The sequence below is a fragment of the Syngnathus leptorhynchus genome, chromosome 14, assembly GCF_054491065.1.
Source record: "Syngnathus leptorhynchus isolate UIUO chromosome 14, UIUO_Slep, whole genome shotgun sequence".
Taxonomy (NCBI): Eukaryota; Metazoa; Chordata; class Actinopteri; order Syngnathiformes; family Syngnathidae; genus Syngnathus; species Syngnathus leptorhynchus.
The window spans coordinates 5,818,068-5,845,554 of NC_141208.1; the positions used below are offsets into that span (position 1 = coordinate 5,818,068).

Genomic DNA, 27,487 nt, shown 5'->3' on the forward strand with positions numbered 1-27,487 from the left:
GGGAGCGGGAAAGAGGCCTCCATTTGCCAAATGGATCGAACACAAGCGAAGGAATGTGGCTCCTGATTGAAACCTTCTACGCAAACTTGGTTTCTCCTGCTTTACGACTCATAGCGATGCTCGGGCACTTGGCCAAATGTGAATTGAGATGATGTATTTGGTTCTGTTTGCTTAGCGGGCATAATAACAAAGCAGAATGAAAAAAGAAAAAAAGAATAGTTTGTTTTGAACTCATTCACTGCCAACCCAGTTAATATCTTTGACGTCTATAATCGTCAATGGGACTGAAAGTAACCCACTCGAAAATTCCCTTCAAATTCTGAATTGGCGAATGATGAAGCGTGATATAGTGGGGGAACGCTGTATTTACAGGTTGAGATTTAAGCTTGAGAGAAAGCAACCTTTATTTGAGCCGACAGCCGTTTGGGAGCACAATTAGCGCTGGGCGACGCCATGGCGTGTTGTGAATCGCAGATAAGTGTTCCAATTTCACTGGCGTGAAAACGGTTGTAGACCATCATTTATCACCAAGGTACACGTCTTGAGTTCGATTACTACGAATGAATAGCGGAAGCGCTCGGGATTGAACGTCCTGGCCCTCATCTGCGACGCATCCTCACTTATCTGCTTTATCTCCTTGCTTGCAAAGTGCTTGTTGTGGCACGACTCCCTCCCTGCGTTGCGCTGATTAGAAGCGTCCCGTTGTTTCCAAGCAGATGGGATGGATCGCTTAGGTGCTGAAGTTAAGACTTTTGAATGGGCCCTTGCTACTCAGGCAGATTGAAGTTCATTATTTCCTTCCATCTCTTCCTTAACAGCGGGAAAGATTAAAAGCTGAATGTAGAATTCTGTTGCTAAAACAATTCAAATTTTCAAAGTACTGGTCAACGAGTGACCAAGCGTAAATGGATTTTCATTTAAGGGTTGGAGGTTTGTTATTTCCATGCCAACTCATCTGTGTTTTTGGGTTTGTTTGTTGAAGAGACATCTACTGCCCTTCACTTCCACATGCTGTTTATTTTATAAGCTCAACATAAACTTGCACTGGCCAAATGTTAAACATTGTCCCTCATCACCCGTGCCGTTTATTATGCAGCGGGGAAAAAAAAAAAATTGATTGCAAATCAACTTAAATTTACAGTAGATTGCTATTATATGGCTGCATTAATGCAAGGACACACTCAGAATGAAGTCAGAAATATTTCACTATACCCTCCTCTGTATTAGATACTCATAAATATGTCTCAACAATTTAGCAGTCAACAAGATCAATAGTGTGTTTTATTCCGTGCAATAGGAAAGATTTAGAAATAGCTATATCTCACATGCACAATTTTTTTGATGGCTCAAGCCCCGGTGATCAATTAAAAAATAAAATTGCATAAATAAATACATAAATGAAAAGAATAAAAAATAAATAAGATTGTTGGGGAGGTGCTAGTACCCTTGAGCAAGGCACTGTTTGCCTAACGTCTCTCCTCTCAAGCCTCCTCGTGTGTTATTGCTATTTGCTGTATGATTTACAAGAAAAAAAGGAGATTAAATTGAATTTCGCCTTGAGGGATTGTAATGAGTATAACAAATAACAACAAAAACATCAAATCATGTGAATGAGATCCAAAACAGTAGCAAGTGGCGAGTCAGAGGAAAGAATCATCAGATCGGATATTCGACTTGGCCTGGCCAACTTAGCACTCATTTCCACAGGCACTCAGCCAGACATCCTTTAAAAAGCAATTAATTCCACTTGTCAAGTCAAGTGCGTATCCAAATCCAAAATGTGAGCAGGTGGAATACAACCTTTTAAAATAAAACCTGATATGCACTGTGCTATAATCAATATGCCAGTTGACTCGGGTTCGGCCGCAAACACGACGATACAAATGAACGTTTATTCCAAATCAGTATAGATTGTAGTATAAAAATGGTATCGCTATCATGATAGAAATACAGGCAAATGCTGCATAAAGTATAAGAATCAAATCTTGGTCAAAAAGGAGAAGACCGCAATTATACATTGATAGTATTCCCTGAAAGAAAAATATTTCTCTTTTCAAAAGGCATGTATTCATATGCACTGATATTCCCAGTTTGTCTCCTTGAATTCCCACTTTCCCATTTCCAGTTTATTTCACTGCCATAATAAACAGCAAGTGTTTTGCGATTAGAAGCAAATTCATTCCTGCTGTTTTTTTCTATCTTTGCGTGTCAAATGAAAAGATACTTCCCTCTTTAGTGCAAATAAATCGACTAAATCCTTCACAGCAAAACCCCGTGATGCCTCAAAAGCAGATTCACAGTCAAAGCGGTTCAAGTAATGCCGGTCTTTGATTGAGATCATATATTTGTGTTCTGGAATGAACATGGCAGATCCCAAAGCACATACTATACAAATGTCTACATTTTTTCGATGAAGGTTAATCAGTTCCGCTGAGGTTCTTCTGGTGTGTGTGCTTTGGCCACCAGGGGGCAGTTTAAGACAAAAATACAAATATGGAAACAGCTCCTTAGTCATCGGTAGGAAAGTGATCTTTTTGCAGAGGATAAAGAATATATGACTGTGGGTATTATGTTTTTTTTTTTTAGTATGCAATGTGTAATTGTCTCTGGTGTTTAGTTTGACTATAAACATCAAGTGGGAGTTTTAAGCTTTTATTTTTTATTTTTTAAGAATTGTTCATCATCTAACATTGTCAGAAAATTTAGTTGACTGCCACCTCCCGGCGACCACTGGGTCCATATTTTTTTTTAAAAAACCTCCCAAATTACTGCAGGAAAATATTGGCTTAAAAAAATGCTAACAACCGCTTGACTGAACTGAATGATCCTAATTTGAGATTCAGACATCCATGCAAAGCAACGCATCAGCAGCCACCTTGTCAAATCCAGCAGCCATCAAAAACCTGGTGAAAGACTCATTTTAAGTGGGTTGTCTCTCGCCATATGTCCTATTGGATTTTAATGAACAGCCCATTAGCTGTCAGCAAAAAGCCATGAGCAGAACCACCTAGAAGTGAGATGAGTCATTTTCTCTAAAGAATGCATAACTATTCTACTTTAGTAACTACTTTCCCTTTGGTTGACGTAACATGTAGTTAGGTTAAAAAATAAAAAATAAAGTCTCGTTGCCTAGTGACTGACTCATCTACTTTTTATTTCCTTCTGCAGATCTGTGACAAAGAGTGGCACTATTATGTGATCAATGTGGAGTTTCCTGCTGTGACTCTCTTTGTGGATGGAGTGACCTATGAACCCTACCTGGTGACAGATGACTGGCCAATCCATGCCTCGCAGATCGATACGCAGCTCACAGTGGGTGCCTGCTGGCAAGGTTGGTGTATGTGTGTTAGCGTGTAAGATGAACCTTTTTCATTTACACTTTACATCCCTTTTCAGTATTCTGCTCGTTTGATGTTATATTAACAGTGAATATAAAAAGTGTGAATCCTAAAAAAGACTCATTTGAATATTTTCATAACTTTTTCCAATTGTTCATGTGATTGAGCTGCAAAAACTGAAATGAACAATTCTAAATAGCAGAAGCACAGAAGCTTTTGAGGGAGAAAAAAAAATTGTTTGGGGTTAATCATGAATTTGAATGTGTTTGGTTAATTCAGAATTCCCAGGTAAGAGGGTGTGCACACTTGTGCAAGCACATGATTGCAGTTGTTGTTTTTTTTTACTTCAAATTATTGTTCGGAAAAAATTTTTGAATGAAAAGCTACGGCGAGTTATCATATTTCTTCCAAAAGTGTTTCTCCTTTGAATCTAATAATAGACAGTGTCCCAATTAGTTACCGAGCAGCTTCATTTCAACAAATAAATGCCTCTCTCGAAAAAAAATGTCCCGCTGCCAAATAAAATGGAGTAACTGTCCTAGCTGCAGTCTTTTTCACTTTCAGAAATGAAAGCGTTGAACTGCTAAGCCCAGTTGATCAATGTTGCTAAGGAAAGCAGCATGTAAAGAGAGTCCCCCCCCCCCCCCATTAATACGTGCAAATGTGGAGAATTACACCACACGCTGTAAGAAATTACTCTGTTTGTACTAAAGACCTCCCCACTAACAGACATCATCTCAAATTGACACTCCTACAAATGCGCTACTTAGAGCAAGATGGGCTTCATAAACTACAAGCGGCAATTCTTGGCTACCATATTAAAGTAAGAATACAATTTAAAATGTGTTACATTAAATATGATGTCGTTTTTTCCTCACATATTGCACGTGGTTCAAGGATTCTAAACAATTTATTGTGAATGTGCTTCAAGTACGTATAATTGGATGCCAAATTAATTTGTCCAATCAAAATGTATCTCCTATATGTTGCCATGGCAATGTAATCTGTAGAATTACTATGGAACTTGTAATTCGTACTGGGACTGAAACCTTACGACAAACATTGAGATGGTACATCGTGTCACTGCCAAGCAAATTTTGAATTAAAATCACGTTTGAAGTACACATGCGTACGCGGGAGAATGTAGGAGAGAAAAATAAATAGAGATTAAGATGTATGCCTTGGGGCTGTGAACAATTCTTTTGAAATGGAGAGGCATGAGCAAAGTGGGGATGGATCAAACGACCGGTTGCAACAAATGGGAAGAAGATGATTGCGTTGTAGTCAATTTGAGCTGCTGTGCGATGATTCGCCTCATTTTAAAGAAATGTGCTTGGGGCAGACCAACAGCAGAGATCGGTGCTGCAGCTCACCTAAAATCAAAGTCCATCTTCAAAAAACATCTTTCCAGAGAACATTTGAAATCCTTTCTCTCTTGAGCTTGATTGCAATTTTCTTTTCATCGTCATCATCATTATTTCCTACCAGCTCCATTTTGCCTTTTCTGACTTGATTCTTCTCTCTGTGAATTTGTGATTGTGAGAAAAAGCCCTGAAGGAGGGATTAGGCAGAGTGAATGGGCCACAACTTTGCCAGCTATTACATCCCAATGAAGCTGCCTTAAGCTTCACTAAGCTGCAACTGATAACTTTGCAGGCCATTAGTGAGCAAGATTGCCTTTCAGGCTCTCATTTCACTAGGCGAGCCCTTTCACCCAGAGTCAACATCACAATAATGAAGTGTGTGGACTCAGACATGCATACTATGTCCACCCACCGCCTGGCAGCAAAAGAAATATGTTGGCATGTAACATGCACAATGAGTTTGTTTTCCTTTTGTATATTTTTTTTCTTACTGTTTGAAAAAAAAAAAAAAAAAAAACCTTTTGGTATTCTCTCCATGGGGCCCCATAGTGGTGGAGCCAGAGTGTGGCTAATAGGTAGTGGGGAAAAAAAAAATATATATATCAAGGTGGGCCTGATTTTTCTCTCACTGAACATAATCCTCTTGTCTTGACACAATGCATTTTGAAATAAAACCAGAATAAAATTAAGTTCAAATCTTGTTAGACAACCAATGCCTGAGATAACCACAATCATGCTTGTGCAATAATAAAATTAAAATAAAAACTTACAGAAGGCGGAGTCTTCTGGGCTGAGTTAAAAGCATTGATTATGTCATGATGATCAGAGCTTTTCTTTTTCAAATGACAAAAGTGTCAAATTGTTGAGGCGTCCTCAGGCGCGTCTGGATCATGTTTGTTGCAGAGAAACGCTGCAGGTGGCCAAAGGGTTATTTATAATAACCACATTGTTGATATTTGGAAAAATGTCCGATGGGCTGCTGTCCAGGATTTCCATCAATGTTGGAAAGTGTTGAACGTGTTTTCAGTTTCTATGTGGCCCCGTAGTGGGATCTCAATCTCGGTACACAATATAGCGACGTGCAGGAATACCTGAACAATCAGGTTCGCTCATTAATCAACAGGTGATTGGTCTCTGGGTCAGAGATGAAATATTAGCACAAGAGCGTTCCTGCCTAAGATAGCGACGAAGATGTCCCTCATTTGTCAGGGCGATAAAGGTTTCGTGAGGAACCACAGCAATTACTGTACTCGCATTTTCTGTGCGTGTTTTTTTTTTTCTTCATTCAATTAGTGGCACATCTACAATTGTTTTGCCATCGCTTACCTCCAACTGCTTCACAACGACCCGCCGTCTGATTGTTGATGAACTGGAGCGTCGCAACGCTTTTGAGTCGAGAAGTTCGATCACGTAAAAGTGTTTATTTTTATTTTTGTGTAGTTAGCTATATTTAATTCTTAAATTAAATATTCAATAAAAAGCACGGTGAAATGCAAATTTAAAAAAATAATAAGAATAATTTAGTTTATTTTTATGTCTTGTTGGGCAATCTGTCAATTAGGCTGCATTCATGGACCGTTGCAATTATTGGATCTCGAATCTTGATGTATCAAATAATATTATAAAAACAGTAAATGACGACAAAAATAATAACACTGGGCACTGATTTGCATTGATTCTAAATCTGCCCTATTTTTTTTTTCTTTTCCATATCAGCTTTCTATAGTCATGGTTCCACACTACAAATGCAACAGCAGCATCTGTGAAATGTCCTGCCACTCACTCTAAAGTGTGTGGGTTGAAAACACAACAAGGAAGAAAAATGACCCAAATCCTGTCTCCTGAGGCAGGAAACACTTCAACTTTTACTTTAGAAAGAAAGCAGAGGGAACATTTAAAAAAAAAAAAAAGAATTTCCTCCGAGAACACAGATGACAAGTCAACAAACATGGCATAAATAGTTTACGAGCAACACAGTAAATGAAAGGAGTCCAAGAATGGTGACATGCCTACTCATTCAAAGTGACACTTTCTGCATTGATTTACAAGTTTGTGACGTGTTTCCTTGCTGTGACAGTTGCGGAACAATCTTGGATGAACATGCATTGCATTCGTTGCATCTGTCAAACTTGTGCACAAAATTCCCAAGAGGAAGTGTCGGAATATCACCGCTGATGTGCCAGATGTTGAGAGCTTGTCGCGTCACATTTCCATGTTTTACTCTTACATGAATTCGAACCATGTCTGCATCACATTTGTTCTACTTCAACTTGGGGATATTTTACAGACTCACCCACAGACAGAGGCTGTAAAAGTAAAAATAGTTTTACCCTTTTCAGGTTCCCAGCACATTGATAGTTAAAAGAAAGTCCAACTGTTTTAATTATTTATGACATCAATAGAACACTTTGTCTATGACGCTTCTCCCGTTGAAATAGAACTAACACGTTCTTTTTCTTCTCTTCCCTTCCAATTGTCCTTTATTGACCCACTTCTTATTTTCAACGTGCGCGCCCAACCTCACCTCCCTTATCGCCCTTCTCTACTTTCTCTTCTTGTTCCTTATCGCCTCTATTCTTTTCCCTCCTCACCGCCCTCATTCCCGTTTAGGTGGCGAGGTAGCGACTCCGAGGTTCACCCAGTATTTCCGTGGCAGCTTGTCGGGCTTGACGATCCGCCCGGGCCGCATTGAAACCCAGAAGGTTATCTCCTGCTTGCAGGCCTGCAAAGAAGGTCTTGATATTAACTCCCTTGAAAGCCTGGCTAAGGACATCAAGGTGTGTGGTTATTGGGGGGAAAGGGTTAGAAATTTACACACACACACACACACACACACACACACACACCCACACACACATCTTCCTGTTATTGTATGGTTGTACAAGCACTGACATAGCTCCTCTTGATGTATATTAATTATTAAACATAATCAATCATTGTTAAGATAGATAGAATCACTTTTTTGGCACTTTGATGACAAGGAACTATCTCCAAGTGAATTTAGGAGTTTCATTAGTATTAGTTTGGCTCCATCTGGTGGTTTTTGTGGGAGTTACAAACCGTGTTAATTATGATCGGATTAGGAAAAGGCCTTGTAGATTTGAGCAGCTATGATCATTGCTTTTGTCACATCTTTTTGCAGTTCCATTTTAACCCTGCACAGTCAATGCTGGTAGTGGAAGGAGAGGATCTCGACAGCATCAACACAGCCATGACTAAGGTGTCCTACATCAACTCTCGTCAGTTTCCAACACCGGGTCTGCGACGGCTCCACATCAGCACCACTGTACTGTGAGTGCAAATGTTACCTTTTTTTTTTTTTATAAATCCATTTTTTTATAGAAGCCATCACAGTGGAAAATATGTCTAAGGAAACAAACCCAGGGGTTGTGGAAAAAATAAAGACTAACTATAAATATGTCCAACTAATGAACATACAATCACAAAATTAAAAATGAGAATCAAATGATGATATAGCGCGACCGGCCGTGCCTTAAAGTGAATCCAGCCGCTCGCTCACAAGCAGTAATAGAATCACTGTTGCCATGTTCCATTGCTTACGTGTCAGGTGTTTCGGGGAGGACGCGTGTCTCTCCATCCCAGACGTCAAGGCGGTGGTCATGGTGCAGCCGCCCAGTGAACCGAGAATCACCATTACGGGATCCGCTCGACTCGTCAGACCCGCCGGTGACCTTCGCGCTCCGCTGGGCGTGGCTCCTTTCAAGGAGCTCTACATCACCAGCACAGTAATGAAGGGAGACGGCCTCAGTGGATGTGAGATGTCTGACAGCATTGTCAGTGCTCTCTGTGAGGGATTTATGGTTTGAGTTGGATCATTTTTGCAGCCCGCAGGCCAGGTGTGATGGAGGTGATGCATAACTTGGACTACTGTGATATCCTGGTGATTGGGGATGAGCTGAATCCCGAAAGAGAGAGCCTACATATTCATCACAGCGCTCTGCTGGGAAAACACCTCGACGCCACCAACTCCACCTCGGGAATATCAATATACGGTGAGTTTTAACACCTGCAGATGAATCACATATTGGAAAGTTCACTGCTTGAATTTTTATGTTCAAAGTTGATTTTATGAGAATGGGTCGTGACTTTTGTGGCACTGAAGTAGTGATTCGTTTTGTGCTCTCAATAGGGTTGCAGTCAGGGGATTGATGATACCGTGGGTCTTTTTTACTATATACTTACTCATTGAAGCTAAAGCTCCATTTTTCAGTGTCAGATGTCTTGTGCAAGAATTATTTTATTGCTAAAGGCACTGTTTTCTGGTTTGTTTGTGTTTTGGGTTTTTTTAGACCATAAAAAGAAAAGGTCAGTTCAAAATGTTGCAGAGGTCATTTTAACGCCTTCAGGCATCCCCAAAGGGGGCCTACTATCACGCATCCTATGCCAGCCCCCCAAAAAATCACTAAACTAACCTCTGAGTCATTCAAAGGACTCCAGATAGCAGAAGCTTGCCGCTAATCAGTTTTAGTTTGTAGTTTTTGCTGCACATTTTATATATATATATATATATATATATATATATATATATATATATATATATATATATATATATATATATATACTATTGTTTACACCTTAAAATATCTTGCTGTGCACACTTCTTAATCATATTTCAACAGATAGGTGAACCACAGGGATCTGTGCCAGAGCCCTTGCAATAGTAATAGTCACTGTACTGTAAGAATATTCTGACCAATTGAGTGAAATGAAATGATTTCCTGATACGGTGCGGCATCAAAGCAATGCGTTAACGTGAATTTTGCATGTGCCAGGGGTGGACTCCATGGCCCACTATGAGCAGGCAGTGCGTCAGGTGCGCTACAGGAACTGGCGACCTGCCACCCTGACTGAAAGAAAGTTCCGACTCACCTGCTCGGAGCTTAACGGCCGTTACACCAGCAATGAATTCATCCTGGAGGTGATTTAGATTTTTTTTTATACCTAGCTCCACTTTGAGGACACGTTGCTCGTGTTCCCAAATGATTATCCAGCCTCCTCATGTTTAAGTGGCTTGCTGTCTTCCCCCTCTTCACACTTGACTCCCTTGCATTGTCTTTTGCTGCAATCTCTGCATCTTCAAGTGTTCTTGTCCACACTTCAGGTCAGTGTTCTTCACCACATCAAGCCGGTGGAGCATGTCAATCACATGCCTGCTCAGGCGCAGTACATGAGAGCCGTTCATCACCCACTCATGATACATGCTCCTAATTCCCACATGTCAGGTAAGACATTTGCCCAAAAAATATATCATGGTATTTAAAAATGGATAAATCCAAAAAATGGTCTGAGTCTACTGTTCAAATTGTACTTTTTTCTTGTGCAGGACCAGCACCTCCAGCAGCCACAGTTGTTATTGTGGTGTGCATCGCCGCCCTGGTGGTCATTGTGGTGATTGGCGTGTACAGAATCCACGCTACTCATCAGGAGAGCTACCGAGAGGAAGAGGATGGAGCCAAAGAACCTGAGCTGGACTGGGACAAGTCTGCACTCAACATCACTGTAAACCCTATGGAGGTAACTAGCGAACCTCATTTTAATCCTGGTACAAACAAACAACAACAAAACTTCCCGTGACGTGTACGTAAACACCAGTTCTGATTTTCTTTGGAATTTAGAATGTGAGAGGAGCTCATGCCCTTAGTGAAGAAGCCAGCCAAGAGCTGTGTAGGGGGGAAGAAGAGGATGAAGAACATGTGGGAGGAATGGCAAATGTGGAGTCGGATAACAGCGATGACGACGACGAGTTGGAAGAGGACGACGACGACGAGGAGGACATGGAGGATGAAGATGAGGGGGCGATGCAAATGGAAAAGAAGAGGAAGCTCAAGTGGCACAATTCCTCCCTAACATATTGACCGCGCACACAAGGAAATATATGTCTGCACATGTACTGGACACACAGCGCGCTCTCCTTTCTCTGTCTTGCTTTACACAAACAAACGCGCCCACAGACCCAAGCCCTTGCTGTTATTTCCAATCAAATGTCTCTCTCTGCTGGACAATATTTTAACTGCAGTTTAAATGGTATTCATGATGAAGGAACTCAAAAGTAGTCGTCTTGTGTTGTCGGGCATTGGCAAGGCCCCACAGCCAATTTAATATTGTTGTAAGGCACTGTAAAATGAAGCCCAATTTAAATATTACCACTGCGCTCGAATTTAAAGAAATGATTCTATTAAAATGCATTGCACATCAAAGTTAAAGAAAAGGGAACTGCACTTGGGCAGTGATTCTTTCGCATTTCACCAAGTTATGAATATCGCTAACTTATTGTGAGTAGTGACTTTGAAATAAAATGCATTTTTTCCAGATTACTTTTGTAGCACTGTTTTGTTTTGTTTTTTTAAGATTGGAAGACTTGTGTTTGTATGTAAAATGAGTTTATTTACTATTGCGCACATTGTACAGAACAATCTTGTTTGAGTTGATCTTTACACTGCTTTATTCCCCTTCAACGTGACACAAGAGATGAGAAGTAGCTAAACTTTGGCTTTTGGCGTAGTTGTCAGTTAGCGTGTCCTTGTTTTCATCTTCAGCTCACACCTGACATTCTTTGTTCACTTAGCTCAGAAACATCACATTGCAATGAATACTATTAAAGAGAAATATACTTGCCATCAGATACCAAACCAAAATGTCTAAAGGTCAAAAGATCAGAAACTGTTTCCGAATGCAGTCGGTCTTGTTAACTGAAGACAGAGGTCACCGTTGTATCTGATCGCTTCACTTTGAATTCCACTCCAGTGCCTCCAAGATAACTCTAAAAAACGAGTTTTAATCTTACTGTTTAAAGTGCTGTTTAACTCCCTGCAAAATATCAACAAGACTTGTCATAAGGGCGGTTCCCTTTAAGAACAAAAGAATCTGTTACTCAATTACCCCTTGAATAACCATCAACCAATTCAATAACTTCATAATACATTACCATATCCATTATTCTGAGTGGTTCTCCTTTCTTGTTAATGCTTGTTGGGCTGGTTGTGACGTCATCATTGTGAGACATTTGTCATGTTGTGCGGAGCAACTCATTTACATACATTAAGCGAACCTTGTAAAGGAAGTATTGAGCAGTTCTTTTGTATATATTTTTTTCTTATTTTAAACAAATGTTCGATATCTTTCCCTTTGTAGTGGTCATCCCACTGCTTTCTGTATATTGACCAATAAAGACTTTAGAATCTATACAGCGTCTTGTCTTTGACAACTATATGTTGAACGCACACGCTTGGAACAGGTCATTGCATTCTAGTATTTCACCACTAGATGGCACAATTCTACACCAGATACGCTCGATGTAGACACCAAAGCTTGGTGTTTTATTTATCAATTGTGCAGACATTTCTACCATTGACAAAATGTAAAGCCGACAATTTGAGAATAAAACATTTATTACAACATTATACATCAAGAACAATATTTGGTGCTTTATTATTGGGTAAAAATAGCTCAGAGGAATGGTCAATTTGGCTGGTGAGGGAATAATTGGCATGAATTAGTTCAATGGGACCCGCATTGGAAAGGTTAAAAACTTTTTTTTTTGTCTCGAATTAAACATTTGTCACTCACTGAGGGAGAACTTCACAGAGCAGTCCAAATGTAAACGAAAGCCTTCACCTGACAAAAGAGTGTCATGAATAATATCCTTCAGTTTGTCCAACTTCAAATGACTTCACAGAAAAGAGGCACGCACAAGGAGACAACTTCAAATGACCCCAGACTGGATGTAATGTAGCATGCGAGAAAATAATATCGGTAACAGTTGATGGCACATCTTTACTCGGGGGGGGGGGGGGGGATACAAAATACTTTTTCCACCCTCACATAAAATTATTTGAACACTGACAAGAGTTGTTTTTGACTCTCAAACTCTTTGATGAGGAAAATATCGGCATGAGTTTAGGTCATCCCAATGTCAAATTTGTCAATATAACAAATGAAAAGGTAACAGACGATTTGATATTTAAAAACTTTCGATTCATCTTAATGGGTCATTTGATTGTGACTGGAAAATGTGTGTTAAAAAGTGTCAGGAATATAACTGCAAGGAGATACATTTATAAGTCATTTTAACACTGTTTGAATATACTTTGACTATAGTTATCAGCAGTTCAGATCCCAGGTGGGACTGAATGAACAAGTCAAGAACCAGATGGGGCTGCTGTTCTCAAGCTGTCCTTCACTTGCTTCTGGACAAATTTAAGTGGTGCCACAAATAACCTGTCATAAGGAAAAAATAATAATAATTAAAAAAAGGGCAGGGGAATAAGTGAAGCCTGTCAATGAAGCTGCTCCTCTGCCAGCGGCCGGTGCTGTGCCGATGCTTTCCATTGGCTATGAGCACCAGAAGCTCGTTTGGTGACAGGAAGTTTTCGACCAGCGTGATCGATGTGAATGAAATCATGGCAACATTTGGAAGGATCTTACTCACTTCATCATCATTTTCAAACGTCTCCCTCTCCATCGCCCTGTTTCTGCATCTGGGCCTGCATCTTGGCAATCATCTCCTGCATTCGTCTCAACTGGAAGACACATAAAGTCATATGCTATTTGTGACAAGGCTTTTATCCCCCTACAAATGGCTTTCTTCATCTCTTGCAGTACCCACCTCAGCCTCCTTCTCCTGCAGAATCATATCCTTGTCCATTTCCTCCGGTTCTGGACCCTTTCTGCAGCAGTCACATAGTGGCACAAATTACTCAAATGCTAGTTTAAAAGACAAATTGTAAACCCATGTGTGTGGGGGTTTTTTTCCTTTTCTTCTTCTAACTACTCACAAAACGATAGGGATATTTGAAATTTCAGGATGACCCTCAAATCCACTTTGATTTTTTTACAGGTCAACTTAACTTGACCTGTCTAAAGGTTCAGTGTTTGATTCATTTGAGTTGTAATTTGTGTCTGAACTTTTGCCACAACTTGCTGTTCTCTAACAAGGTGCTGAATGGCAAAATAAATATCAGGCATTGGAGCATTGACAAGTTCCAAAAGCCATCCCTAACATTTTGTGATTCTGTTGATAAACCAAACCCCCGCCCAGAAAAAAATCAAAGTGTAAGTGATGTGCACGGGTTAAAAAAGTTGATTCTGGGTGAGGTTTAAATGGCAGGAGTGCAGCTACTAACTATTAGGCATACATGACAAAAGCCACATTGAGAAAAGTGGGGAAAAGAGGGTTAGTCGAGTAGTCCGCTAGAGGAAAGTGGGCCTCAAAAGACCATAAGAGTCAAGTCGGAAGAAAGGCGGCGGCAGCAGCAGCAGCAGCAGCAGGTGTAAACGTCAGGGGGAAGAGCAAGACCTCCCCCACTTGAAGACAAACTACAAAACAGTACCTCCAATGTTCCATGATGGCCGGCTAATGTGAAGGCCAGTAAAACCAGTCCTTTATCCTGGATTGGCTTTTGAGGGGGAAAACTGAAAACAACTTTTTGGGAGCTATTGTGAGGGCAATGATTGATTTGTTAAAATCTCAATTCTGGCTACAAACCCAACTGTGAACAAAGCAGCAGTTCGCCAGGGACGTCAATGTAATTAACCAATTATTTCATAAAATACACAAATTTAAATTGATTAAAATATACTCTTGTACTTTTTGTTTTATTTTTAAAGAATCAATTCCTATTGTTAAAATGTTTCATATATATTCCCTTTAATTATAATACATTTGCCACATTATAATATAGAACCGTCGCTGTAATAATTGACCAATTAATTTAAAAGTCTGACGTGTGTATTCTAAATGCTTGATTTGAATTTATTTATTTACCATCAGTTTTAGGAAAGAAATGGAATGGGCTTGCCAGCGTCGTTGACATGCAAACTGATGAGTTAGAACTCCAGTACAACTGACACTATGAGAAATATAATGGAGGTTATTTCTGAATTAAATGCAAACTACATCTAGAAATGATGTCATCTACTTTGATAGAGAAACGATGACTTGTGGTTGTTGTATATTTCGACACACTTGTGTGTGTCTGCGTGTTGAGGTCTTCCGACTACAAACAATGGTGTTTTTCTGAGTGGCCCGGGGGGAGGCGGTGCAGAGAAGCAAGCAGACAGACAGGTAGTACGTACGCAGGAGAAAGAGGCAGAATGTAACCATGGGAGGACAACCTGCCGCTGCGCTTCAGGCGATCTGAGCGGAAGTTCTCGTAGTGCAGGTCTTGGGTCACTTCCTGCAGATCCTGCATGTGGGTTCTGTGGAGTTGCAGGAAAATGCCAAAAATATCTTTTAAAGGAAAAAAAAAAAATCGCTAACATTTGGCCAGCTATTGAGCTTTCTTATGGAAGAGGATTGCGAATAGCAGCTGTGCTCACATCAGCATGGTACGCAGCTTGAGGAAGTCATTGTGCTCGGGGTTCTCCACCTCCACCACGCCCCAGGGGTACAGGCGACCCCGCACCTTCTTCCCCTTGGCCTCGATCTGCTGGTTGGAGCCCACCACCGCGAAAGGGATGCTCGCCTGGGGACGGTCAGCGACTCATATGAGGGGGCTTGGCTGGCATATGAAGAGTTTTGTGCTTTCGGTGAGGACCCGTTCGTTTACCTTGAGGATCCTGGTCTGCTCTTTGAAGTCTTCGTCCTCGTCCGACTCGGCGTCAGGCAGGTGGTAAATCTTGATACCGTGTTCATCGATTTCGTCCAGAATCTGAGCAGGGTCACACATTCAACACATGATCCTAGTAGCCGTGCGAGCCTAACAATAAATCGCTCGATGCTCACTCTGCGCTTGAGCCGCTCTCTCTCTCGGAGGGTGAGCGTGTCCGCCTTGGCTATGACGGGAACCACGTTGACCTTATTGTGGATGGCCTTCATGAACTGAACGTCCAGCGGCTTCAAGCTGGGAAGAGCGGGGAGCAAGTGAGTGCTAAGACGGCGAGTGGCGCTGGTCGGCGGACGGGCTCACCCGTGGCCGAGCGGGGAAATGAAATAGAAGCAGCAGTGAACTCTGTTGTCGACGATGTGACGCCGATTGAGACCGCTCTCGTCGTGGAGGTAGCGCTCAAATTGGTCATCGATATAGCTGATAATAGTGCTGAAACTGGTCAGAGAAAAAGTCAAATGGGATTTCGTATTTCCGTACGGTGCCGTCACAAATCATAATTAGCTCCCAATTTCATACCAGTCCTGGCTGTTGATGGCGTCTCCATATCCGGGCGTGTCCACTACAGTCAGACGCAACTTGACGCCGCGCTCCTCGATTTCCACCGTGGATGCCTCGATCTGAACAGTCCTTTCGATTTTCTCTGTTTGGAAATGAAAGCGCGTGACGCTCGGCAAAGTGACCACACGAGCGGCCTTGCGCTAGTGGTCTACCTGCCGCTCCTGGGATGATTCTCTCGGGGTAGAGGTCGGTCAGGAAGAGGCTATTGATCAGGGTCGATTTTCCAAGCCCAGATTCACCTTTTGCCACAATGGAAAAAAAAAATATATAAAAACAGCTCATTGCTCAATGGATCATTATGCAAAAAGTTGTCCAATACAATCAGACAAGGAAGCGGATTTAGTAACTGAAATTTGACCTCACCACACCTATTGAGAGAAAGTAGCAGCGTGAGAACTGAATGTTGTTCAATGTAATATAATAGTACATTGAACACACTTCCTGTCAGCCAAACTCTTGCGTTCTCGCCCCAAGCAACTATTTGATGCAGGAATCATGTCAGCGCGCTTCCAACGGAACAATAACGTATATCTTTGCTAAGTATGTGATTGTCTAGTCTTACAAAAAATATATATTTCTTATTGACTTGAAATGACAGTAAGTTGCAGAAGATGACTAGGAACTAGAACTATAAACAATCATTTAGCGAGGTGATTAAAAGAGCGAGCCTCGTTCTCTGTTTGTAACAATCCCCGAAGGCGCGCAAGCCACATTCCACTCTGGGCTTATTTTAAAGGAAAAAGGATGAGCAGAGAGCTTTCACCCTCCCTCTTTCCCAAGTGGGGGAGGGGTGAGGGGGCTCGGGTGAGTCACAGTCTTCACATCAGGAGTTTACAGACTCCAGCTGAACAACTCGACTTATATGTCACTTGCAGTCCAAAGGTTCAACACAGATGGTGGTTTTGCTGTCGTTTTTTTTTTTTTTTAATTACTACAAAATATCCCATGACAGATTAATGAGAGCAAATACCACCCAAAGTTTAATATGGAGTTGTATCCTTACCTACAACCATAAGCGTGAACTCAAAGCCCTTTTTAACAGACTTGCGATGAACCTGATTGGGCAGGTTGGCAAATCCCACATACCCCGGTGTTTCGGGGTTGGTGAACTGGCCCTGCTGTAGAAACAGAAATAACACGCAAGCAACATGTAATGTTAGTCAGCTTGATGGTGGCTGTGCGTTTCATTGAGAAGACAAAGAAACATTACAGGTGATCACAAAACGACTGCAGGTACAGAACATCTCTTTTGTAGGCTTACCTTCATTTTGTCACCGTGCGACATGGTTTTTCTTCACTGCTTCTTAGAAAACAGACAAAACAGAAGAGCAAAAAAAAAATTAATGCCTTTGCAAATCCATTTCAGAATGGTAACAGTCGAAATAGATTCAAGCATGATTGCTTACAAGTCTTGGAAGTGCGAGAGACAGGAAGTCTGGTTTGCTTTGCGAGAGCTCGAATGTCACCCCCCCACACACACACACACACACACACACACACACATGATCTGCTTTTTTTCCCCTTTAAACTTTATTACAACTTGTGATATGCTTTTTTGGCTACTACTATAAAGTGGCAACAGGTCCAATTTAAACAGTAAACATGCAGAGTCGTGGACAGTAAGTCACGTTTCATGTTTCAACTTTTCTTAAGTTTTCATTCTCACCTGTCATAAAATAAGCAACAAAGCTGCAATCTGGCACAAAGCATTTCTACTTTTGAGGTAGCAGTGTTTCCACCATACGGCGCCTTACTGTTATTCTACTGTATTTTAAAGCGTAGCAGTCAAACAGGAAATCCAACAAAAGACACCAGAAAAAAAAACAAATCCAGATTTAAAATGCATGTGCAGGCTACAAAATTTCAGTTTGTACTACATTTTGACGTGTAGAAAAGTGGACCGTTTTATTTCCGTAGACGCTATTATAACGGTGAACGCTCAAGTGGGTGTGGAACATAGGAAATGGGTAATGTCCACAAAAATGAAAACAATAATCATCGTTTCATCCTAAAAAGATGATGCAGAGAGGTTAAAATCAAACTGGTTAACTTGGAATCCTTATCATAATCGATCGCATCGATTACTCCCTAACTAGCTGATTAGCTGCTCCCTGTTTAACTCGCGATGCTAATTTTAGCCAACTACCCGACAGCGAACAGTTATGTCTTAAGTGGTTATTTTTTAAAAAAGTGTTGAGATAGTGGAATTAAACCTTACCTTCAGCGTCCGCTGGAAAATTGAGTACGAAGAGGACAAAGAGGAGGCAAAGAGCGGCGGCGGGGAAGAAGAGTTTAGCTTGGCGGACACCTCGAATTCTTCAGATTCCGGTGTACACAGCTTCCTCCGAGCAAACACACCGACCACCCACAATGCACCGCGTGGCCGAGGTGGCTAAAAGCGTTGGATTGTACGTCGACGTCGTCGCCATGTTGAATGTGGAAAAAATCAACTTGTGATTTTTTTCTTTTTTTTTATCATGGCCCCATTATCATTTGAATAAATGCTTAGTTAGTCCTTGCTGGTCAATTTACACATTAACAATTTGGTCAACATGGCTTTTTAATTTTGAGGTAGGATTTTTTTAAGGATGCACATTTCTTGGGTTCTAGTCCCGGACAAATCCAATCAAAGGAGTAGTTTTTCTTTATTTTATTTTTTTTTTTTACTGTTTTGCAGTTATAGTTCACAATTATGAAGTTCTGGATCTTGGCTTTATTTCCAATATGGAGTTTTCATTTCTATCTTGATTAAATATGGTTTGACACCAATGTCAGCGAACAACAGTTTGGAGGACCTGCATAGTGGTTGGACCGACTGGTTCTTCTATCAGCATCGATACTTAATTCCAGCTCCGGGGCTCAGTCGGCTGGAAAATATGTTGCGTAAAGCCTTTCTGCCTGTCTATCTGTGTTTTTCTCCCTCTAGCCTCCATAAGAGCCATGAGATAAGTTGGTAAATAGCAGTCTATTCCCTTTGCTGTTGCAGCAGGCATATCTTGAGCACATGGCGAAATAACATTATTTCCATAAGCTTCTTACTTGCTCTGGGCTCTGTTATTTCTATGGTGGCTGCATGTGATGACTTCAGATGTGATTTTAAATACATTACGAGAATGTCCCCACTCTTGTAACAGGGGCAAAGGGGGGGGGGGGGGGGGTTGAGAGTTTTTGGTGAGTGACCTTTTTGGTGGGTATGAGAGGTCTGTCTATCATAGCCAATACCTTTCCACTTGATTTACATGATGGGATATTTTCAATCCGATGCTGTGGTGGCACAAAGTCAGTGACAATTGCCCGCTTCTAACTGTACATCATTGACTGCTGACTTGCTTATATTACAAACTAGCTGATAGGAGCCACCTAATGTAACACTCAGGTTTATCCTCCTAGCCCCGCAGGAAGTGTATTAATTTCACCAGGGTAAGGTCTTATGATATGATTTGTTGGGCAAATATCTCTTTTTCACTCCCCCCCCCCCCCCTCCCATCTCTGTCAACCTCCCCCAGGGTCAAGCAAAGCATATTCTACTGTCAAAGTGTCAAGAGGAAAGCTATTAAAAAGCTTGACTTTTCTTAAGTATCACGAGAATAAGTACATGGTTTAGTGAAATCCCTCCCTAAGCGCACTGAAAATCTTTTGGGATTTTCCTTCTGAAAAATTGCCTAATGGACGACTCAGGAGTGTCAAAAAAGAGCGTTGTTAGCCAAGAATGCACTTTTGGGGATTTGATCTGTTTATATTCCGAGCGGAAACAACAAAATCATGACGTGGAAGTGTGATGGAACTTTTTAGTTCTTTACAAACTTCTGCTTTGGTTCATTATGTCAATATGGAACCTATAATAAGTTATTTTATTACTGTGTAAGTCAGTCATATGAATCACTATACTAGAGGATATCAAACTTAGGTTTTTTTTTTAAAGAGCAAACTACTGTGCTGTTAAGATAAACTAAGTCACTTATGAATGTTTTCAGAAAGCAACAAAACAACTCATTTAAAGCTCGACTTGAATGACTGAATCTACATCGACAAAAACTAAATGAATTAAATATTTTTATTGTTGCTAGCTCACACGCACCGGTTCGCGAGTTGAACGCCGGACCCCCTTTTTGTTCAGACTCTTCCCCGCGTCGTCCCCCATTTTTTTTTGTCTTTGTGTTCACCTGTCCATTTCTTTCTCCACCGTGACTCTATAATCCACCTGAGTGCATGAACGACAGTTTTGACATAAGAAGTAAAGATAGACTTCCCAAGGAGAGGGAGAGTATCTTTAGAGCCTGGGGATAACCGGATTACCACAGTCATTTTGTGCGGCTGGCACTTTTTCTTATTACCCGTTTCAACCAACAACACCCCCGGTCCGGCCCGGCCCGCCCTTCTCCTCCCTTTTTCTTAGAAGTCACACCAAACACAAACGAGTACACAATAGCGCACACTCCAAGTTGTAGAGACAGCAGTGAGACCTTCTCTGCTGTCTTAAACGCTATTAGAAGGAAGTACTTGGCCTACATTTCATCTCTACGGTGGTCTAAGAACAGTGTGGGAGTGGTCAGTGTTTGGATGTGGTGATGATGGGATGCGGAACCTCCGGCACCGGGAGATAAGAGCCCAGCTATGAGAAGATGGATCGGCTGGATGACCCCTGCTGTCCGTCACTTTATCCCTGCAGCCCTTCTGCTGAAAATGTCTTATCACAAGTGCTGCTGCTGTGTGTCTGCACTGCTGGATCTTTCAGAAACATCGGCTTTTGATTGAGGGGAGTAAATGAAATAAAGACCCCCTACTGCAGTGTTGCCTGACCTTATCTGCCAAGGCCAACCGGATTTGACATGAGGAAAATCTCATGGTAGCGGCAGCGTATGACAGATGCCAGAATATCTACTGTAATTCAAAAAAATGTTTCCCAGATCTCAATATTTAATATGTTTTCAATAACTTCCACTCAAATAGCGAGATGGTGCTGTTGAATTCTTGACAGTTTGGGCCTGCTCACTAATTCAGCCATTTCTCCATCAATGTCATTTCAATAACATACGAGGAGGTTATAAAGTGTTTGATCAGATAAGCTATCATAATTATGAAAATGGTTCAAAGAAATCAATATATACTCCAAGGACCAGTAAATTATGGCTGTGATTAATATTGATCTTGGAGGAGGCGAGGTTGAAAGGGGGTTAAGCTACTTTACGAGCTGTAGCACAGTTGAAAACAGGAAGCCTGCAATGGATGATGGGAAAGACTTTAAATTGGTTTGTTTAGAACAGAAGAACCTAGCGTGATTGAAAGACAACAACACAATCACTTTCCAGTTTAATAAAGTCAGGGTAAGAATCAGATTAATGGCATTTCCATTCATTTCAATGGGGAAAGACGATTTGAGATGTGTTTTGAAATATGGAAATAAAATAAGGATTACATGTCAAATGCTTCTCTTAGGCAGATTTCTAACAGTTTTTGTAGTGAATGGGATCGCAGTGTAGGCCTACCTAATATTATGGCCCATGTTACATGCTTGGGCATTCTATGAATCATTTGTTTCATATGTATTTATGTGTCTCATCAGGGATTTTGTGAGGCGTTCAAGTGTCAAAAGGGAGGGTGAAGCCGGGCGTCTCAGAAATGTAGTTTTTTTTTTTTGTGGGATTAAAGTGCTCTCTTCTTCTCATTGGTTTGGCCCACCGTGACAGTGGAGTAGAGATGGGAGCTTGACATGCTTGGTCTCTTCCATAACAAGCTTCCAACTTACAAGCAGCACTTGTCCTTCAAGCAATTAAGGAGCACAGAAAACATTTATGGCGGATTTATTAGCCCTTAATAGAAGCACATTACGTTTTTTTTTTCTTTCCTTTTTTTGTGTGTGGAAAAGTTGACTTCCTGAATTGTTTTAAATGAATGTGTGGTCGGATTTGGAAATGCCCAAACCTTTAGCGCACATCAAGAGACCCATGAATGCGTTCATGGTGTGGTCCAGGGGTCAGAGGCGCAAGATGTCCCAGGACAACCCAAAGATGCACAATTCGGAAATAAGCAAGAGACTGGGCGCCGAGTGGAAAAATCTAAGCGACTCCGAGAAGCGTCCTTACATCGACGAGGCCAAAAGACTCCGGGCGCAACATATGCGAGAACACCCGGACTACAAGTACAGACCCCGGCGCAAACCCAAAACTCTTCCTCAAGCGGAGCGCCTCGTTTTCCCGCATGTGGAGCACTTGAAGGGATTCTCCGTGGACTCGTCCTTACTCATCCACGGGGATAAACCTCCCACTCTCCTGGCGCCATCTCCCGTGAGACATTTCCATCGGATGGCCGAGTTCCAGCCACCTCTAAGCGGCTACAGCGCGCCCGCCTTTGGGTACCACTCCGGGTCGGTGGTCGGGGGTTTGGCTTGTCTCGGACAGCACACCCACGCGTCGCCTGGTAGCCCCTACGTGGTGCCGTGCAATTGTGGAGCGTGGTCGGCGGCCGGTGTGCAGCCTCAGGTGGCTTACATTCTACTCCCGGGAGGGATGAGCAAGAGCGGCGTGGACGCGTACGCAGCACCCGGAGCCAGTGCGTAAATGACCAGTGCGTAAATGGAGTGCAGGCGAGGACACGATCATTGAGAAATCGTTGCTGGCGATAGAGACGAATGAAGATACGTTGTTGGTTGTGAATAACTATTCAGAACAATTCCGTGAAATTGGATAATTTCCCAAGGTTTGCTGTGACTGATTTAAAAGGGTTAGAATCTGGACATCCCCTCCCTCCAAGACTTTGGTATTGTTTCGAGTCTTTGTTGTCTCTGTCAAAAAAAAAAAAAAATCGGACAGGATGTTCATTCCATTGATAAGATAATTCTGATACTGAATCTGAATTACTGTGTGCCATTCTGAAATTGTCTCAATAAATTCCCATGCGGAAAGATGTAAGATTGAACCAAAATGTGGTTTTATACAAAGAACCACCAGGTGGAAACAAGAATATATTAGAAAGTTTGCAATATATAATTTTTAAAATTACCAATCACCAATTCACCAGACCATATTTGTAATATTTTTCATTATTTTGTGTACCACTAGAGGGAGCCATCACACCACTTCAATCAGTGGTCTGAACAACACAAGTCGAAAGACAGAACTGATTTTTTTTTTTTTAATTGTTGCATATTCAAATTTTACCTATGCTATTCAAAAGACGCGCATTCATAACAAATCCAATTTCTGCCAAAACGTCGATGAAGCCCAGGAACACAAAACCCATCAGGGCTCACTTCCCAAAACTGGTTTAAGGTGAACTCTTCACTAACGTGTCCTGGGACTAGACCATCTACTTTTTTAGACAGAAACTAGGAATCATTCTCTTTCCTACATACCTGCACTTCAAGCATTATAAAAATAAGTATAATGAGAAAATCAGAAACATAAAACTAACAGTTACGTACATGAATTTGTGACTTTTAACAGACTTTAGCAGCGATATATAAATGCTAAGTTCAGTCCAAATAATTTGAATTTTACATTTCGGACCAACATTTTCATCCCATCTGAATTTGCGTCCATAATTTGTTTGATTTTCAAATCCAACTGTGATTTTACTTACCGAAAAAAAAAGAGGCTGGCAGAACGCTCCAAAAACAATTTGGCAAAATGAGTGAAGTCAACTCTCAGGGTTTGTATACATTTTTGAACTGTCCCACTAATTGAAACCTGTGTTTATATCCGCTCTAATTTTTCACTCAAGAACTCTTCCACGCTGTCCGTGTTCCACTTGAGGATGCTGAGTTCCTCGGTGATGTTCCCGTTATCGTCCAAAAGCTTTAGCACAGGATCGGAGCCTCGCACGTACTGAGAAAGTGTAGGAGGTGATGGTGGGGGGGGAAATGAGGAAAAGGACAAGCATCAGCAACCCAAACAAAATCGAAACTAGAATTGTCACAAGAACTTTACTTCTGAAGAGTATTTGCAAATGTTAAAAAAATGCATCATTTCCTTACATGGTGCTCTAACACAAGGTTGAAATAAAAATTTGTTAGTTATGAAAAGGGACCAGCGGACATCAACACTTACCTTGATCTGAAGACCCTTGAACATCTTTGGCTTGTCACCCCTGACAAAAGCTGCATGGATTAAAAAAAATAAGGGTCAGGTCACACATGCGTCTATTTTCGCACCCGGAATCGAATTATTGACAGCTGCAAAGTCTTCCGAGAAGGCCGCATCTGGAGAAGACAGTTGAGCATGCGAAACGGCTACAGCTGAAGTAAACAAAAGCTGGCCAAATGGCGCACCAGTCGACACTTGCACGAGATCGCGTGCAGTTAAGGATAACGGAACGAGGCGCAACGTTGTTGAGCAGACGGCGGGTGGTCTTCTTACACAACAAATGGCCAAACCTTCCCAGTGGGGGGCTTGAAAAGCAAGCCTCGGGTACTCAAGGCAACCTACTGATGGAAGAATTTACAGTAGCTGGCATTCATTTCTTTTTATAACACAATGATTCCTGGTCGATTTTATTCGCAGGGTAAATATAAGGGTTGGGGGGGCAATAATTGATATGTGACGTGGTAATATTTTCTCAAGAGAACTCACCTTGGACTTGGGGGAACCTCCCCAATTTTCATCCGCACACCTCCAGGATGGCCCCAGCATAGAGCTGTTGACAAAGAGAAGACATCGTGAGCCGGTGGTGTCTGAGGAGAAGGCATCCGAGCACAGGCGCTGCCCACACACGGAGATAAGAGACGAGGCGGCCCTGCTGGTGACAGCATGGCTGGCCTGCGGGCGTCTCCTGGCGACCACTTGCCATCATTAAGCAGAACGAGTGAACGTGGAGCGGAGTCAACAGATGGTCGCTTTGTCATCAAACCTCCGGAGGCAATGTTAAGCAAGTTGGAGGAAAATAGAGACTCACAGCTGCCCCTTTGCCAAGGAAAAGACTTGATGTTTTTGCAACATGCGGGAAAATTATAACAGTCACAAAAAAACTGTGGACATTTAACCTTGCGGTGAAATTTAGCTATAAAATAATAAGAATACAAAATATGAAATGGAGGGTATTGTATTGAGTAAATGTGTGGCAGTCAGCTCACATGCATCGGGGTAACAGACTGCACGCTTATATTTAAACATAGTCAACTATTATGAAGTAATATTTGTACAGTCAATTTGTACAGTCAAGTATTTCTGTGAAATTGTACAAATCTAAATGTACATGTCTTTCACCTCACCATCCGTGCAAAAGATTTAGAGAGCTAATCCCACACCATTTCTGGATTTTAGAACGTTCCCATTTCCAAAGATGACTTGTTACACACCCTGTGCCTCAGCGCTTTTAATAGTCAAACACATTAGGAGTATTACTTTCTCATTAAATCCAGCCAAGTACATCCTCCTTGCAGCTATTAAAAAGGTACATGGTCAGCCTAGCAGCCAGGGACAAAATTATTCAGTCTTAGGCTTGGGCGATATGGCCTTTTAACTAAATCTCAAAAGATTTCCTAGATGGTTTACTGGGAGAAAAATCAATTATTCAAACCAAGTTGAGCTTTTTTTTTTCCCCCCTTCACCTCTTCTGGGATTCTCTTCATTTCTCCTGATGCCAAACAAGCTTTGAAAAGTTCATTATCATGCAGCCCCCCTCTAAGCATTAACTTCCATCAACTTTTAAAAATAATTTGTAGTTACGCGGTCAACCATAGAAAATTTACATGTGACCTGATTTGTTGATTGATGTAAGGGTAAATATTAACATATTGGGGGGGGGGGGTGTTTGTTATCTGCATCTATCCGTAATCCTGCCAGTGAATGTAAAACCTTTGGTCAAGGATGCAAAATCCAAATTGGAGTGAGTCGGCATTTGCGGTTTGTTTGTTTGTTAGTTGAGGGAGCTGCAGTCTATATATATATATATATTTTTTTTTTTACCTTGCGGGCTTCCAACTGGGCTTCCTGCTGGCAGCAGTGCCTGCAGTCAGGCTGCAGCTTGGTGAGGCTGAACTCCACAAGGAGGTCACAGGAACTGCAAAGCAAATTGCTGGAGAAGCCCAGATCCCTGCAAGCTTCTGACGCCATATCGGAGCCAAACACCGACATCTGGAGGGACGAAAGACATGAAATGCAATATTTAAGAAGGTATTGGGTGGTGGGGTGGGACTAAAATAATGTCGTGCCAAAGCCGATCAAATTAACCCTGAAGCTATGACGAACAAAATTAATAACATGCGTCAGTGTACCTTGACTTACAAGTGACCCAACTAGAGGCTTTTGAAATAAGATCTTGCTTGGTCGATTTCTTTTGTGTTGTGAGCTACAGATACGCTGTCACTCAAGTGAAGTTAAAAAAAAAAAAAAAGCCTCATTCGAGAGTACTGTTTGATGAGAAGAGCCAAAAGTTGCGGCTGCAATTCCAATCATTTAATGATCAGCGCAAATACATAATGAATACACTAGCAAAGAACTACTCTAGTTCCCAATTCATACTGAGATTTAGGCCACACACTTTACACGCAACATTCAAATACTACAATATATATAGAAATAGTACTTTATAGAATCAGTTTACTTCTTTACAGCTCTCATGGTATTACGTATTTGTATAATGCATTTACCTTTCTAAAAGTGCATTATTTAAATAAAGGTGGGGTTTTTAGGGGGGGGGGCTGGACTGGATTAATGGAAATTTAATTTATTTTACTAGTAAATACGTATATACTTTATATACTGGGATTGCAGCACATTTACGTCTAATCAGATAACAACTTTACGTTTACTTGTAATTTTAGGTTGTCTGAACATTATTGGGCTTGTTTCCTCACTGACAAATGTTTTTTTTTTCCGAAAAGAAGTTAGTTTGACGTCTCACGGTTCAATAACACGAGAAGTAGACATATTTCTCTACCTAAATCACAATATTTTCCCAGATTCACCTAAATACTAAATTTATCAAAAAGAGTTGTCGAGATTCGAGTTGGCCACGTCATATCGGCGACCAGGCGGCCATAAAATGCGATATAAAACGTTAAATTTAACACAAAATTGGGCAGTCCACGCACAGTAAAATTACTTATCAATTGAGCGTAACGATGTAACCTCATCTTGAACGTTAATGTGTTAAACTCACCGTTTTTAGAAGCGAAAGCAGCCACAGGAGGTACACTTCCCCCGACATTTTGGCGAATGATTGAAAAACTACAATGACGGACCCTTAATTTAATTTAAGGAGTGTCCTACTTTATGCCTGATGGAAATAATATATATAACGAGGTTAAACTCAACTAGTTCTACAAAATCCCTAAATATAATACACACATAAAAAGCACAAAAATGTCAACGAATTTCTTCAGACTTTCGAATCTCACTGGCACATTTCTTTGTGTGGATCAGGCACACAAGGGAACAATGACAATCGTGGTACTTCTTCTTTGCTTAGAATCTAATCTCGTGGTTTACGAGGCTAAGAAAAAAAACAGCACTCCAAGAGGTCGGCGTTCGCGCTCGACCGTTACATTTGTCCAATCCGATGTGTACAGACAGCAGTGGCTGACGAATAGAAAGAGACAGCTTCACGGGTCCAGTCCATAGAAATCAAAGATACCTAGTTTTCGCATTGCGCGTAGGCTAGC

At 41.3% G+C, this 27,487-nt stretch overlaps 4 protein-coding genes across 4 annotated transcripts in view; 2 read left to right on the top strand and 2 right to left on the bottom strand.

Moving 5' to 3' along the window:
- Positions 1 to 10,915, top strand: part of clstn2a (calsyntenin 2a) — a 50,536-nt gene extending 39,621 nt beyond the window's left edge. Inside the window, exons 10-18 of the mRNA XM_085929709.1 lie at positions 3,169 to 3,331; positions 7,313 to 7,479; positions 7,845 to 7,993; positions 8,271 to 8,476; positions 8,548 to 8,715; positions 9,496 to 9,641; positions 9,825 to 9,945; positions 10,047 to 10,237; positions 10,339 to 10,915. Of these exons, the coding sequence (XP_085785835.1) occupies positions 3,169 to 3,331; positions 7,313 to 7,479; positions 7,845 to 7,993; positions 8,271 to 8,476; positions 8,548 to 8,715; positions 9,496 to 9,641; positions 9,825 to 9,945; positions 10,047 to 10,237; positions 10,339 to 10,578 (1,551 nt within the window). The 3' untranslated portion in view covers positions 10,579 to 10,915. The remainder of the gene's footprint in view (positions 1 to 3,168; positions 3,332 to 7,312; positions 7,480 to 7,844; positions 7,994 to 8,270; positions 8,477 to 8,547; positions 8,716 to 9,495; positions 9,642 to 9,824; positions 9,946 to 10,046; positions 10,238 to 10,338) is intronic.
- Positions 10,916 to 12,093: 1,178 nt separating this feature from the next.
- septin2 (septin 2) lies at positions 12,094 to 18,269 on the bottom strand. Its single transcript, XM_085929710.1, has 13 exons — positions 18,107 to 18,269; positions 17,150 to 17,191; positions 16,892 to 17,006; positions 16,041 to 16,127; positions 15,847 to 15,970; positions 15,631 to 15,765; positions 15,447 to 15,564; positions 15,271 to 15,372; positions 15,041 to 15,186; positions 14,837 to 14,920; positions 13,329 to 13,389; positions 13,152 to 13,242; positions 12,094 to 12,940 (listed from the first exon to the last, which is right to left on the bottom strand). The coding sequence occupies exons 2-12, from the start codon at positions 17,171 to 17,173 to the stop codon at positions 13,165 to 13,167; spliced, it is 1,074 nt and encodes a 357-aa protein (XP_085785836.1). The 5' UTR covers positions 17,174 to 17,191; positions 18,107 to 18,269; the 3' UTR covers positions 12,094 to 12,940; positions 13,152 to 13,164.
- A 3,507-nt stretch (positions 18,270 to 21,776) lies between these two features.
- Positions 21,777 to 22,445, top strand: LOC147046223 (transcription factor Sox-14). The gene has a single exon (XM_085930984.1). The coding sequence runs from the start codon at positions 21,777 to 21,779 to the stop codon at positions 22,443 to 22,445; it is 669 nt and encodes a 222-aa protein (XP_085787110.1).
- Positions 22,446 to 22,848: 403 nt separating this feature from the next.
- Positions 22,849 to 27,280, bottom strand: selenof (selenoprotein F). The gene is made up of 5 exons (XM_085930994.1): positions 26,986 to 27,280; positions 25,791 to 25,958; positions 24,456 to 24,519; positions 23,934 to 23,983; positions 22,849 to 23,711 (listed from the first exon to the last, which is right to left on the bottom strand). The coding sequence occupies exons 1-5, from the start codon at positions 27,031 to 27,033 to the stop codon at positions 23,580 to 23,582; spliced, it is 462 nt and encodes a 153-aa protein (XP_085787120.1). The 5' UTR covers positions 27,034 to 27,280; the 3' UTR covers positions 22,849 to 23,579.
- Between the last annotated feature and the right edge of the window lie 207 nt (positions 27,281 to 27,487).